Source organism: Girardinichthys multiradiatus, chromosome 21 (assembly GCF_021462225.1).
Source record: "Girardinichthys multiradiatus isolate DD_20200921_A chromosome 21, DD_fGirMul_XY1, whole genome shotgun sequence".
NCBI classification, from domain to species: domain Eukaryota; kingdom Metazoa; phylum Chordata; class Actinopteri; order Cyprinodontiformes; family Goodeidae; genus Girardinichthys; species Girardinichthys multiradiatus.
In genome coordinates, this window is record NC_061813.1 from 39,095,476 (window position 1) to 39,108,820 (window position 13,345).

Below are 13,345 nucleotides of genomic sequence, written 5' to 3' on the forward strand. Positions count from 1 at the left end.
TATACAGAGGTTATAATCATAGACATATTATCTGTTGTTGGCAAATAAATGTGATCGTTATAAAATGAACTGGTCATTCTTTAAACCCTGCTGGTCGTTTCGCACCTTTTGGTCTTTTGGTGATCCTGTTTTTCTGGAGGTTCACTGCCACGAAACGGCGTTGACCTGTATGGAGAGCCGTTTTAATCAAAATTAAATAAATACTGCTATTGATAAATTCATAAATATTCCATGAAATGAATAAATATCCCCATGAAATAAAACAAAATAATTTTGTTAAAAGAAATGTTCATGTTATTTTATTTAATTCATTTCAAGATTTATTTAATTTACTTAAAGATTTATTTATTTATTTAATTCATAATGCAGTTTTATTTTGTAAAGCTACTTTACGTATTTCAGTGACTTTTACTTTTTAACCCCGTTTTTAATTTTAAGCTTTTTATTTCATGTTCTTATATTCAAATGAGGGGGCGGAGTTTTATCTGTTGGGCGGCGCTGGGACAGCAGGGCGGAGCTCAGTTCGTGGCTGTGGCTGAAAGAAGCTTGGCGCTGCCCGCCAGAAGACGGCATGCTGGAGGAAGCCAGGGGGTTCTGGTGCCAGACCAGCAGTCTTCCTCATCCTTTCAGCGCGTCATACACACACATAGTGCTATTTATTTTCCATCCAAGTAAATACAGCCACTTTATGTTATGGGTCTATCGCTGTTTATTAAATAAAAACCACGGCCGGTCTGGCTCCTTCTGGCATCCTCGCAGAACCCCCTGGCTCCCTCCGGTTGTCCCAGCGCCACCCCTCATTTGAATATAAGAACATGAAATAAAAAGAGCTTAAAATTATAAACGGGGTTAAAAAATAAAAGTTACTGAAATACGTAAAGTGGCTTTACAAAATAAAAGTCTCACAAAATAAAAATGCATTATGAAATAAATAAATAAATAAATTTTTAAGTAAATTAAATAAATCTTGAAATGAATTAAATAAAATGAGATAATTTCTTTTAACACAATTATTTTGTTTTATTTCATGGGAATAATCAATACTTATCAATAGCAGTATTTATTTATTTATTTAACGAATTTTTGGATAAAACGGCTCTCCATAGACCTGGAGCCCCATCAGTAAACTGTAAACATTTACAGAAGGTGCTGCTTAACTTCCGGGATCTGCCAGCTGACGAGCACGAGACGTGACGTCACGTAGGTGACAGGTGCGCCGCCAGCGACAAGAAGAGTTGCATTTTAGATCGTTTATAGAAACTAAACCAAATGCAAACTGCGCAAAAACTTTATTTCAGTGGGTTTTAAGATTCTGGGTCATTTTTATTTTTTCATGGCAGAGTCCAAACGAACCAGGGGACCAGTCTGCACGTCCGACTGGATCTAAATCTTATAAAGCATTGTGACTTCAGTCTGACATGGAGTCTGCAGGTAAGAGGTTCTACTGAAACTAAACACAGTAGTTTTGTCATATTTTCGGACAGTTTTCTGTTTTATTTCTAAATAAACATAACAGTCCAGTTTCATCTGTGATTTAGCTAAAAATCTACTTTAGATTTGTTGTTAAAATGTTATTTATTCCTCAAAGTACCTGTGTAGTTTTATTCTAAATGTACAAAAAGTTACATAGAAAGGGAGGTAAATAAAATGATTTGGATCTCCTGATGATACTCGCATACAGAGACGTGAAACATCTGTTTTACTGTAGTTTTTTTCTAAGAACTAAAGAATATATTAAAACATCAAAGTTACAGATTGTACACTGCTCACAAAATTAAGGGAAACCCTCAAATAACACATTGATTGTCAATCAGTGTTGCTTCCTAAGTGGACAGTTTGATTTCACAGAAGTTTGATTTACTTGGAGTTATATTGTGTTGTTTAAGTGTCCCCTTATTTTTTTGAGCAGCATATACAGGTCCTTCTCAAAATATTAGCATATTGTGATAAAGTTAATTATTTTCCATAATGTCATGATGAAAATTTAACATTCATATATTTTAGATTCATTGCACACTAACTGAAATATTTCAGGTCTTTTATTGTCTTAATACGGATGATTTTGGCATACAGCTCATGAAAACCCAAAATTCCTATCTCACAAAATTAGCATATCATTAAAAGGGTCTCTAAACGAGCTATGAACCTAATCATCTGAATCAACGAGTTAACTCTAAACACCTGCAAAAGATTCCTGAGGCCTTTAAAACTCCCAGCCTGGTTCATCACTCAAAACCCCAATCATGGGTAAGACTGCCAACCTGACTGCTGTCCAGAAGGCCACTATTGACACCCTCAAGCAAGAGGGTAAGACGCAGAAAGACATTTCTGAACGAATAGGCTGTTCCCAGAGTGCTGTATCAAGGTACCTCAGTGGGAAGTCTGTGGGAAGGAAAAAGTGTGGCAGAAAACGCTGCACAACGAGAAGAGGTGACCGGACCCTGAGAAAGATTGTGGAGAAGGGCCGATTCCAGACCTTGGGGGACCTGCAGAAGCAGTGGACTGAGTCTGGAGTAGAAACATCCAGAGCCACCGTGCACAGGCGTGTGCAGGAAATGGGCTACAGGTGCCACATTCCCCAGGTCAAGCCACTTTTGAACCAGAAACAGCGGCAGAAGCGCCTGACCTGGGCTACAGAGAAGCAGAACTGGACTGTTGCTCAGTGGTCCAAAGTACTTTTTTCGGATGAAAGCAAATTCTGCATGTCATTCGGAAATCAAGGTGCCAGAGTCTGGAGGAAGACTGGGGAGAAGGAAATGCCAAAATGCCAGAAGTCCAGTGTCAAGTACCCACAGTCAGTGATGGTCTGGGGTGCCGTGTCAGCTGCTGGTGTTGGTCCACTGTGTTTTATCAAGGGCAGGGTCAATGCAGCTAGCTATCAGGAGATTTTGGAGCACTTCATGCTTCCATCTGCTGAAAAGCTTTATGGAGATGAAGATTTCCTTTTTCAGCACGACCTGGCACCTGCTCACAGTGCCAAAACCACTGGTAAATGGTTTTCTGACCATGGTATCACTGTGCTCAATTGGCCTGCCAACTCTCCTGACCTGAACCCCATAGAGAATCTGTGGGATATTGTGAAGAGAACGTTGAGAGACTCAAGACCCAACACTCTGGATGAGCTAAAGGCCGCTATCGAAGCATCCTGGGCCTCCATAAGACCTCAGCAGTGCCACAGGCTGATTGCCTCCATGCCACGCCGCATTGAAGCAGTCATTTCTGCAAAAGGATTCCCGACCAAGTATTGAGTGCATAACTGTACATGATTATTTGAAAGTTGACGTTTTTTGTATTAAAAACACTTTTCTTTTATTGGTCGGATGAAATATGCTAATTTTGTGAGATAGGAATTTTGGGTTTTCATGAGCTGTATGCCAAAATCATCCGTATTAAGACAATAAAAGACCTGGAATATTTCAGTTAGTGTGCAATGAATCTAAAATATATGAATGTTAAATTTTCATCATGACATTATGGAAAATAATGAACTTTATCACAATATGCTAATATTTTGAGAAGGACCTGTATAATGTTCACTGAGGGAAATAAGTAGAGAAACTTCCAGGTGAGAACTGGATGGTGGCCAGGTCAGCAGACACCTCAGGAGGGATTTGGGTTCAGTCCTCTGTAACATTGACACCTTCAGGTGTCTTGGCTGCTGCTATGGAAGCAAATCGTTACCATATTTAAAATGAAAAAGCATTTCCAGAAATGCTTTTTCATTTTAAGAATGTGGCTGCATTATTTGACTCATAAATAAAATTAGTAATCAATCATCCTATTTGCATTTTCTTCTTCATGACTGCACATTTTATGCCATAATCAAAAAGAAAACAAAGCAGACATTGCTTTTTCGTTTTCGTGGTCTGCCCGTAAAGTACTGCCCAGAACTCGAAAACGAAAAAGCATTCCGAGCGGCGGGCGCAGAAGAGTGACGTCAGCAGCCGCCCTTCCTCAGCTCCCTGCTGACCGAGCTACCCATCTTGTTCAGTAGGGGGCGCTGTGCACGTCTGCATTGCATTACATTGCAAACGTGCCGAGAAATTGATTGAATTGCAGCAGGACCGAGCTCAATTTGTGGCAGGAAGAACTGGTAGTTCCGGTGGCAGCCTTATGGCCTGAGACATCCAGCGTGTTTTTAAGCATTTATTTATAATTTTCTGTGAGTGACGATTCAGAATAGCCGCTCTATAATTAACCGGCTGTTTGTGCAATAAATCTTCGTCATCCTTTCAACACGTCACACATAAACATATTGCTATTTATTTTCCATGTCAAGTAAATACAATCACCTTATGTTATGGGTCTAAAGCTGTTTATTAAATAATAATCAATAATGAAATCATTATTTAAAGGTAACAGGCTATAACAATAATGACAACCAATTTGCCGATAATCAGCATCAGCTTCCACAAAAACAGCGGCAACCGCATTGGCAAGTTTTTACGGCCGGTCTGGCACCTTCTGGCATCCGGTCTGCCACCAGAACTACCAGTTCTTCCTGCCACTGCCACAAATTGAGCTCGGTCCTGCTGCAATTCAATCAATTTCTAGGCACGTTTGCAATGTAATGCAATGCAGACGTGCACAGCGCCCCCTACTGAACAAGATGGGTAGCTCGGTCAGCAGGGAGCTGAGGAAGGGCGGCTGCTGACGTCACTCTTCTGCGCCCGCAGCTCGGAATGCTTTTTTGTTTTCGAGTTCTGGGCAGTACTTTACGGGCAGACCACGAAAACGAAAAAGCAATGTTTGCTTTGTTTTCTTTTTGATTATGGCATAAAATGTGCAGTCATGAAGAAGAAAATGCAAATAGGATGATTGATTACTAATTTTATTTATGGGTCAAATAACGCAGCCACATTCTTAAAATGAAAAAGCATTTCTGGAAATGCTTTTTTATTTTCAAATTTTACATTTCAAATTGAATTTTGGTATCTATTTGCTGGGGCATATTTTGAAAAATAAATCTCAAATGTCTTTTTCATTTTAATTAAGTGAAAGAATGAGCAGTCTTGAAGAAGAAAATTAAAATGCAAATAGGATGATTGATAACTAATTTCATTTATGAGTCAAACAATGCAGCCACATTCTTCAAATGAAAAAGCATTTCTGAAAATGCTTTTTCATTTGAAATATGGTAACGATTTGCTTCCATATGCTGCTTGTCAGGCTTCATGGATTTTAGGTCTGCAGACCGGCTAGACCAGCCCATGATTCTTCTCTGGTGTTTTGGGCTTTGTAATACGGAAAGAATCATTCACGACCCGTCTTCAGTGTTCTGAGGAAAGAAGGTTCCCCTTTAAAGTTTTATGGTGCATGTCTTCATCCATTGTCCCATCAATGCTGTGAAGTTATCCTGTACCTTTAGCAGAAAACAAGAAAAACTGCCCACAGCATAATGCTTCCACCTCTGTGGCTGGCTGTAGGGATAGCATGCTTTGAGTCATACTCAGGGCGATACCTTGACCTTTTCTGAATCATTTAGATGTTTACTGTTAAACTTTTGACGGGTCTTACAGCACAGTGATACCAGTGCAGTTCTTAGTGACTAATCCCAGCTGATTCCTCACCATAACCTTGCATGGAGCTGCATTGTGAGCCCAATATTAAGCTCACGTAATATTTCCCAACATGTGCTTCTGTATATTTAATATCAGTAATGATACATTTAATCAGATGGACAGAGGGGGCGGGATGGAGGCAGCCAGAGACGCTCCCCCCTTGACATCATCATGAGTCAGATCCGCAGGAAACGTTCAGCATCAGACAGGAAGCCCCTGGGACGCTTCCTGTCGCGAACCTCAGACCGGACGGGGATCCCTGAGGATGCAGAGTCCCAGAACAAAGGACAGAACCCAGGTAAGGAGGAAAGTCCACTCTGTGTAGCATGATATCATGTTTTTTTGTTCTGGAGAAGACTTCGTGCAGTGGCCTCATTCTGCCTGGACAAACCTAGACATATTTAGACAGAAAAAAAGCTGAGATACCTTTAAATCAAACTCAAAATGATTGCAATAGAGCTGATAGAGCTTTAACTTGAAAATATTGGGCCTGAAGGCGTTAAGAGACACAAAACAAGGAAAAACAAATTACAAATGAACAAAAACAGCTACAGAGAGATAGATTTTAATGATGCAAAATGATGTAGCAACTGCAGACTTATTTTCAAAGACTCTGATTTGTGTCAAAGAGGGAACCATGAAAGACACACAAACCAACAAGAGCAGATGAGAAGCACAAAGCTTCCTGTAAAACACTCAACAAGAGAGTTTATGAAGGTAAAAAATAAGCAAAGGTGGTGCAGCTGCATTCAGGTGGTTGTGGTGTTTTTCAGGTGTTGGAGCCTCGGTGCAGAGCGAGCGTGACGCTGGCTGGGGAAGAGTGTGCGTTTTCCTGCAGAAATTGGGGAAGAAGGCAGACAGCAGGAGCCTCAGTGTGGCTCACTGTGACCTGACGGCTACAGACCTGCTGGAGCTCGGTATTAGAACGTTGTTTTACTGCTGGTGAATCATCTTAAAGGTGGAAAATATATATTTTTATAAATGCTTCACAAGTGGAAACTGGTGAAACACGATTACAGGACCACAGTCCTCTACATGCTGTTTGTCTTTGGAGATCCTTTCCTTGAAGCTGAGAAACATAACATAATGACACTCGACACCCCAACCTTTAAAAGGATGGTTTTAGACAGTTTTATACACGACCAACCTTAAAAAACCTTCAGTATTTATCCTGAACATTTTAAAACAGCAAACCGAAAACTGAACTCTCACATGTTTTCCCTTTGTGCAGTTGATGGGTGAACATTAGTCGCACTCTACGGCATTTAATTTTAACCTCAAATTGACAGTGTTAACTAGAAGCAAAACACTCTAAAAGGTTCATAAATGTATTTCACCTATTATCTTTTCTTTGTTTTCTGTAGGTGAGGTTATTCAGGGTAGTTTTAAGAGTCAGTGTCTTACCTGCAGTATGAAAAGTCAGAGTGGTTTTAAGTTTGGAGAATAATGGAGGAATTCGTATAGCTCCTTGTAGCCAAGACTCAGTAAATCCTAAATTAGATTTGCCACACACGTAGAAACTTGGTTTAAGAATTACGTCACACTTAAGTCGAGTGCATTCGGGTTGCAAGTTAGAAAACCAGCTGTATTTGCTAATTGTCTTAGTGCTAACTAGTAGTAGCAACACCCTAGCTTGAAACTATGTATTTCTCTTTATTTTATAGGTTCAAACATGAAAAGAAAAATAACATGTTTACAATTAGAGGTTGCACAGTATTAATGAGATACAATCCATCAGAACAGCTAAAATAAAGTTTATACCTGCAACTTTCACACTGTTTTATGTTTGGCAGCCATATTGAATATAGACTTTAGAAAAAGCTCTTGTTGTATTTCTGACAGATTTCTGAAAAGATTTCTAAAAGAACTTTGAACTGAGCACAAATTAAACACATCAAAAGCTAACAAAAGCTATCATTTACTCAAGCTAATGATTACTAAAGCTAGCATGTATGTGAGCTAACAGGTGCTAAAGCTAACACCTACTTAAGCTAGCAGTTGCTTAAATTATACCTACCTAAGCAAATAGTGTCAAGCTAACAGTCACTCAAGGTAACAGCTACTCAAACTAACAGCTACTTAAGCTAACAGTGGTCTTCATAAGCTGGCAGCTGTTTAGCTAACAGCTGCCAGAACAGGGACCATTTGAAGTTAATTTGCAGTTTTCATGCTGCTACATTAACAGCATGCTACGCTAACCTTTTCCCCCTGGCTTTCCAAACTCTTCCAAGGAGATAACCATAAATTTAAATTCAAATCAATTTCTTCCTTCTACCGAATTTTGATCTAATTGGTTCTTTCTTGTACTTTGCTAAGTTTAAAACCTACAAAAAGACATGAAGTAAAGGTAAATATTAGCCTATTGTTGTAAATGAATGCCAGCTCTGACTGAGTGTATTTTCCTCATTTTTAGCATCATTGGTCCAGTTCCTCCCTCAGCTGGAGGAGATGGATGTCTCATGGAACGAGCTTATTGGTGGAAGTCTTATGACATTGACCTCTCACCTCCAACATGTGAGTGGGATCAGGACGCTGAAGCTCTGCAGCTGTAGGCTGAATGCAGATGATGTCGCTGCTCTGGGTGAGACTTAAGTTAAAAGCAGAACAAGCCTGTACTGACAAGCTGCTACCAGCTTAGTGTTTAATTCCTGAGCAAAACAAATCCTGGATTTCCAGCATCTGTAACTAAAGCTACCATGACTTTGACCAACTAATGAAACTTTGTTAAAAAGAAACAATACACTCAATACAGTCACTGTTAAGTTAGGTTTTGCCTATCTACTATAAACATATTTAGCAAAAAAAAAAAAAGAATATAATAATAAAAGGAGTGAAACCATTTTTTATGGCGCTTATGTTGAAGCCAACTTCAGCTTTTGATACTGTTGACCATCAGATCTTGCTTGATAGGCTGAGGTGCTGGGCTAGTATATCAGGAAGTGCTTTGCAGTAGTTCTCTTCATACTCATCTGACAGATTATTTTTATGGCGGTATCAACGTACTGATCCTTGTCCAGTCAGGTCTGGTGTACCTCAGGGTTCCGTTTTGGGGTCATTGCTGTTTTTAATATATCGGCTCCCTCTTGGGCTTATTCTGTCAACTTTTAAAGACATCTCCTGTCACTGTTATGCTGCTGATATTTAATTGTAGATCTTTCATCCAAATGTTGTTTCTAAAGTGCTCTGTCTCATTTAAAATGTGGCTGACTGACTATTTTCTTCAATTAAGATAAAAACTGTAATACTTATCTTTGCACAAGAAAAAATATATTAAAAATGAAGGAAATCATTTGCTCTCTTGGTGCTTTCGTAAAATCCTATTATATTCTTTGGGATAACCTTTGACTTAGGTTTTTTAAGTCTCCGGTTAAATCCTACCTTCAGTCATTTAGAAATGGATCCATCGTCTCTCTTCCTGACCTGGAAATGATGAATCAGTCTTTTGCCTCATGATGTCTGGATTATTAATATGTACTTTATACACATCTAACCAGAACCTCCCTAGACTGGTTGCAGGTTGCTCAGAATGCTGCTGCAAGGCTTCTCACATGTGACTCCGCTGCTAATGCAACTACATCGCCTCCAGGTGTATTTTATGGTGCATTTAAAGATTCTTGTTCTGAGTTGAAGAGCTTTTCATGGTCATTTTTTCATGAAGTTGAAAAGGTAGGGAAATATAAATAATATATGTGATATCGGTAAATATAGATATCGATATCGGCCCAAACGTTTTAAATTGGTTCATACTAGTTATACTTTCTTAATAAATATGTGGTAAATTAATTGAGTAAAGCTAACAATCTCAAAAAATAAAGTTGGAGGTTAATGAAGATTAATATTTCCTTAAAACTCGAAAAAGTCTTTCTACACCTTTTTAAAATTTTTGTTTTTTGACACGTTACAGTCCTGCATACCTTAACTGTGAAGTAGAAGGAAAATGATGCTGGTTTTTCAAAATTGTTTACAAATAGAAATCTGAAAAGTGTGGCATGCATTTGTATTCCTCCTTTATAGCCCCAAAAAGTTATTTCCTCTCTGCTTGTGTAGGCAAAGCCCTCCCTTCTGTTCCACTTTTGGAGGTCCTTGATTTGTCCTGGAACAGCAGTATTGGTGGCAGCGCTTTGCAAGGCCTGTTGGGTAAACTTCACCCATCATTGAGAGAGCTCCACCTGGTGGACTGTCAGCTCACTGCAGTGGATGCTGCCGCTTTGGGTAATAATGTTACTCTTTGATTCAGCAGATTTCTTTCAGTGCTTTTTTGTTTTAAGGATTTATCTGGGTTTGTGTGATGTTTCCCTTTCAGGAGGAACGGTGGCTGTTCTGCCAAAAATCTGTGTGTTGGACGTTTCCTGTAACCCTCGGCTCACACAGGAAGTGGAAGCTGGTGGCTTCAAAGAGCTGGCCGCCTCCCTATCTCACGCTGTCTCCCTGACTACACTGCGTCTGCAGGCCTGCGGCCTGACACCTGACAGCCTCGATGCTCTCGGTGAGATGAACACCACCTGAGATTTTGGAGATCATTAAAAAAACTGCATTACATTCTTGTTGTTGGTAAAGAAAGGACCTGATTTAACTTTAACTTGTCGAGGATGCATCAGGTGAAAACCAATAAATTATGATTGGTTCTGCAGGTAATTCACTCCGCTGCCTCCCCTCGGTACGTGAGCTGGACCTGTCCTGTAATAAAGGTCTGGTTGGAGGCCTGTGCCGCCTCTCCTTTCACCTGCCTCACATCACACACCTAGAGAGCCTCGACCTTCACCTCTGCTGCCTGACACACACTGACCTGGAGGCTTTGAGTGAGCTGCTGTGAATGTTAAACTGCACGCCCAGCAGGTACCTGCAGCGTTCACATCCCTTGCTCTCTCCAGTCCAGGTGCTGCCCTCTCTGACTGCGCTGACAGAGGTCAACGTTTCGTCAAATAAGGAAGCAGGATGCGTGGTCCACCAGCTGGTCTCTGTGCTCCCACTGACTCAGATGAGGAGGCTGCCGCTCAACAGCTGCAGGCTGAATGAGGAGTCCTTCACTGCCCTGGGTAAACACAGACAAACACACAGGATCTGTACCTGAAGATGATCCATATCCCACTCAGTGCAACATTTAGCAGAACGTTGGAATCAGGAAATGACAGATGTGACACATTTTTTAGGTTTATTTTTCCTAAAATCAGAGCCAAAACAAGCTATATTGCATTTTGTTTAAATCAGAGAAATGGCGATGTTCGTCTTCTGGCATTCTCTATAAATGGTCCAAAGATCCCTGATGTTCACTTCTTGTCAGCTCGGCCCATAGGCTTTCTACAGGATTTAGGTCTGTTCACTGAACTGGTCATGGAAGAAGGTTGATTTTATGTCTGCTGAAAAGTTTCTGTGTTGATTTAGCCAAATATTTCGGATCATTATGCTTCTGAAAGACCCAAAGATGACCTTTTTTCTGTTTCCAGCAGAGGCTCACCAGATTTCTATTTAAAATGTCCTAGTATTACAAAGATCATGATGCCATGTGCTCCACTGACGTTCTGAGGGCTTTTAGAAGATAAACAGGCCCACAGTATCACACAACCTCCACTGTACTTACCAGTGGGCATGAGATGTTTTTTTTCACACATGTTCAACACATCCGTCTTACTTGAACATCATGGTCTCTTATCTTTCCCATTTTGAAGTGGCTACGAGAAGAGGGCCTCTGTGTGGCACCATATTTTACCCCATTAAAACATACACTTATAGATTACAAATTAAAAGTCCAACAGGTCAAAAATGTATAAATAAAAACATGCGTTGCCTATTTATATTTCACAGGGGTTTTTAGTGGCACTGCTTTGTTTTTAAAACCTATTTTTTCCCCACTGAATTAAAGCTGGGATGTTTCTAAATGTTTTACTATGATCTTCTGTTGTTTTATCAGCTCTGGTGGTGCCGTACCTGCGCAGTGTGGATGTTTCTTGGTGTAAAGTGGTCGGCGGTCGCTTGCCGCTGTTGCTGGATGCTCTGCAGCCGTCCGTAATTGTGGAGCTCCGCCTCAGCAGCTGCGGGCTCACCACCGATGACCTGCATCACCTAGGTAACCAACGAACCCTTTAGAAAAGCCACAACGCAATGATTTAGTTTTGGTTTTTCATAAAGTAGAAGCAGAACAAATTTCTAGGTAATCATAGAATTAAATCTGAAGTCATGTTTAGCCCATCATTCAGGTGATTACACTAACAACTGTCTTTGCTTCATCAGAAGAATGACAGAATTTAATAACAGCTTTAAGATTAAACTGATATATATATATACACATGTATGTATATATATATATATATATATATATATACATACATACATGTGTATATATATATATATATATATACACATGTATGTATATATACATATATATATATGTATATATATATGTATATATACATATATATATATGTATATATATATGTATATATATATATACATATATATATATACATATATATACATATATATATGTATATATATATGTATATATATATACATATATATATATATCTATATATACATATATATGTATATATATTTGTATATATGTATATATAAATATAAACATATATATATACATATATATATATATGTATATATATATATATGTATATATATATATATATATATATATATATATATACATATATATATATATATATATATATATATATGTATATATATACATATATATATATATATAGGCTGCACAGTGGCGCAGGTGGTAGCACTGTTGCCTTGCAGCAAGAAGGTCCTGGGGTCTTTCTGCATGGAGTTTGCATGTTCTCCCCGTGCATGCGTGGGTTCTCACCGTGTACTCCGGCTTCCTCCCACAGTCCAAAGACATGCCTGTTAGGTTAATTGGTCACTCTAAATTGACCTTAGGTGTGTGAATGAGTGTGTGAATGGTTGTTTGTGTGTTGCCCTGTGATGGACTGGTGACCTGTCCAGGGTGTATCCTGCCTCTCGCCCATAGACTGCTGGAGATAGGCACCAGCTCCCCCGCGACCCACTATGGAATAAGCGGTAGAAAATGACTGACTGACTATATATATATATATATATATGTATATGTATATACATATATATATAGTAAGTAATCTTTCATTTTTCCTGTGCAGCTGAAGTGTGCAGACGAGGCTGTGTCTCCTCCCTCAGAGTGTTGGACCTGTCCTACAACGGCTCGGTCGCGGACGCCGGCTGGTCGGCGCTGTTCGCAGCAGGAGGTCTGCGCTCGCTGGAGGAGGCAGACGTCAGCCTTCGACCTTTGACCTCCGCTCCCTGTTCGGCCTGGCTGTCAGCGCTGCTCGTGGCTCTTCCTCGAATGCCGGCGCTGGCCCGGCTGGCGATGCAGCGCTGGACCGTCGGATCGCAGGAGGGACGACAGCTGCAGTACAGCACGAAGAACAGGAACATCCGGCTGGAATGGGATCCAGACGTTACTGGCTGGAAGACGAGCAGTCAGGAGGAGAGTCAGCCTGAGGAGGAGGAGGGATGAGGAATCCTGAAGGATGTTTATGGATCACAAACATTTCAACAAGTCAGAAACAAACTTCATATTTTGTGTGAAATTCAAAGAGATTTTTTTCCTACCTGGAATTATTTTCAATTTTTCAAACATTTCAGTTTCTGATGCACAAAGTGACTCAAGCAGACCGTTGCAGGTTTAATAACCACAATTATTCTAATATCTTCAAAATAAAATATGTTGCAGAAAGAAATGAATTCACTCTTTTCATAAAAACCAGAAGAAAAGTGTTGAACTTAAATAT

General features: G+C 39.8%; 1 protein-coding gene and 1 long non-coding RNA gene across 4 annotated transcripts; one reads left to right on the forward strand and one right to left on the reverse strand.

The window, feature by feature from the left end:
- The first annotated feature begins 1,146 nt into the window (after positions 1-1,146).
- On the forward strand, positions 1,147-13,294 carry lrrc31 (leucine rich repeat containing 31). Of its 2 annotated transcripts, none has more exons than XM_047350050.1 (11): positions 1,147-1,211; positions 1,341-1,431; positions 5,677-5,859; positions 6,335-6,478; positions 7,975-8,142; positions 9,609-9,773; positions 9,865-10,047; positions 10,193-10,360; positions 10,433-10,597; positions 11,470-11,625; positions 12,695-13,294. In XM_047350050.1, the coding sequence occupies exons 2-11, from the start codon at positions 1,419-1,421 to the stop codon at positions 13,069-13,071; spliced, it is 1,722 nt and encodes a 573-aa protein (XP_047206006.1). In that variant the 5' UTR covers positions 1,147-1,211; positions 1,341-1,418; the 3' UTR covers positions 13,072-13,294. The 2 variants fall into 2 exon arrangements, with proteins under 2 accessions (XP_047206006.1, XP_047206007.1); XM_047350051.1 differs by having other exon boundaries at positions 1,182-1,200.
- LOC124858192 lies at positions 5,820-11,623 on the reverse strand. 2 transcript variants are annotated; one of them, XR_007035767.1, is made up of 3 exons: positions 11,487-11,623; positions 10,402-10,593; positions 5,820-5,952 (listed from the first exon to the last, which is right to left on the reverse strand). It is a non-coding gene; the product is annotated as an uncharacterized LOC124858192 (long non-coding RNA). The 2 variants fall into 2 exon arrangements; XR_007035766.1 differs by lacking the exon at positions 5,820-5,952 and adding an exon at positions 5,973-6,393.
- Positions 13,295-13,345: the final 51 nt, after the last annotated feature.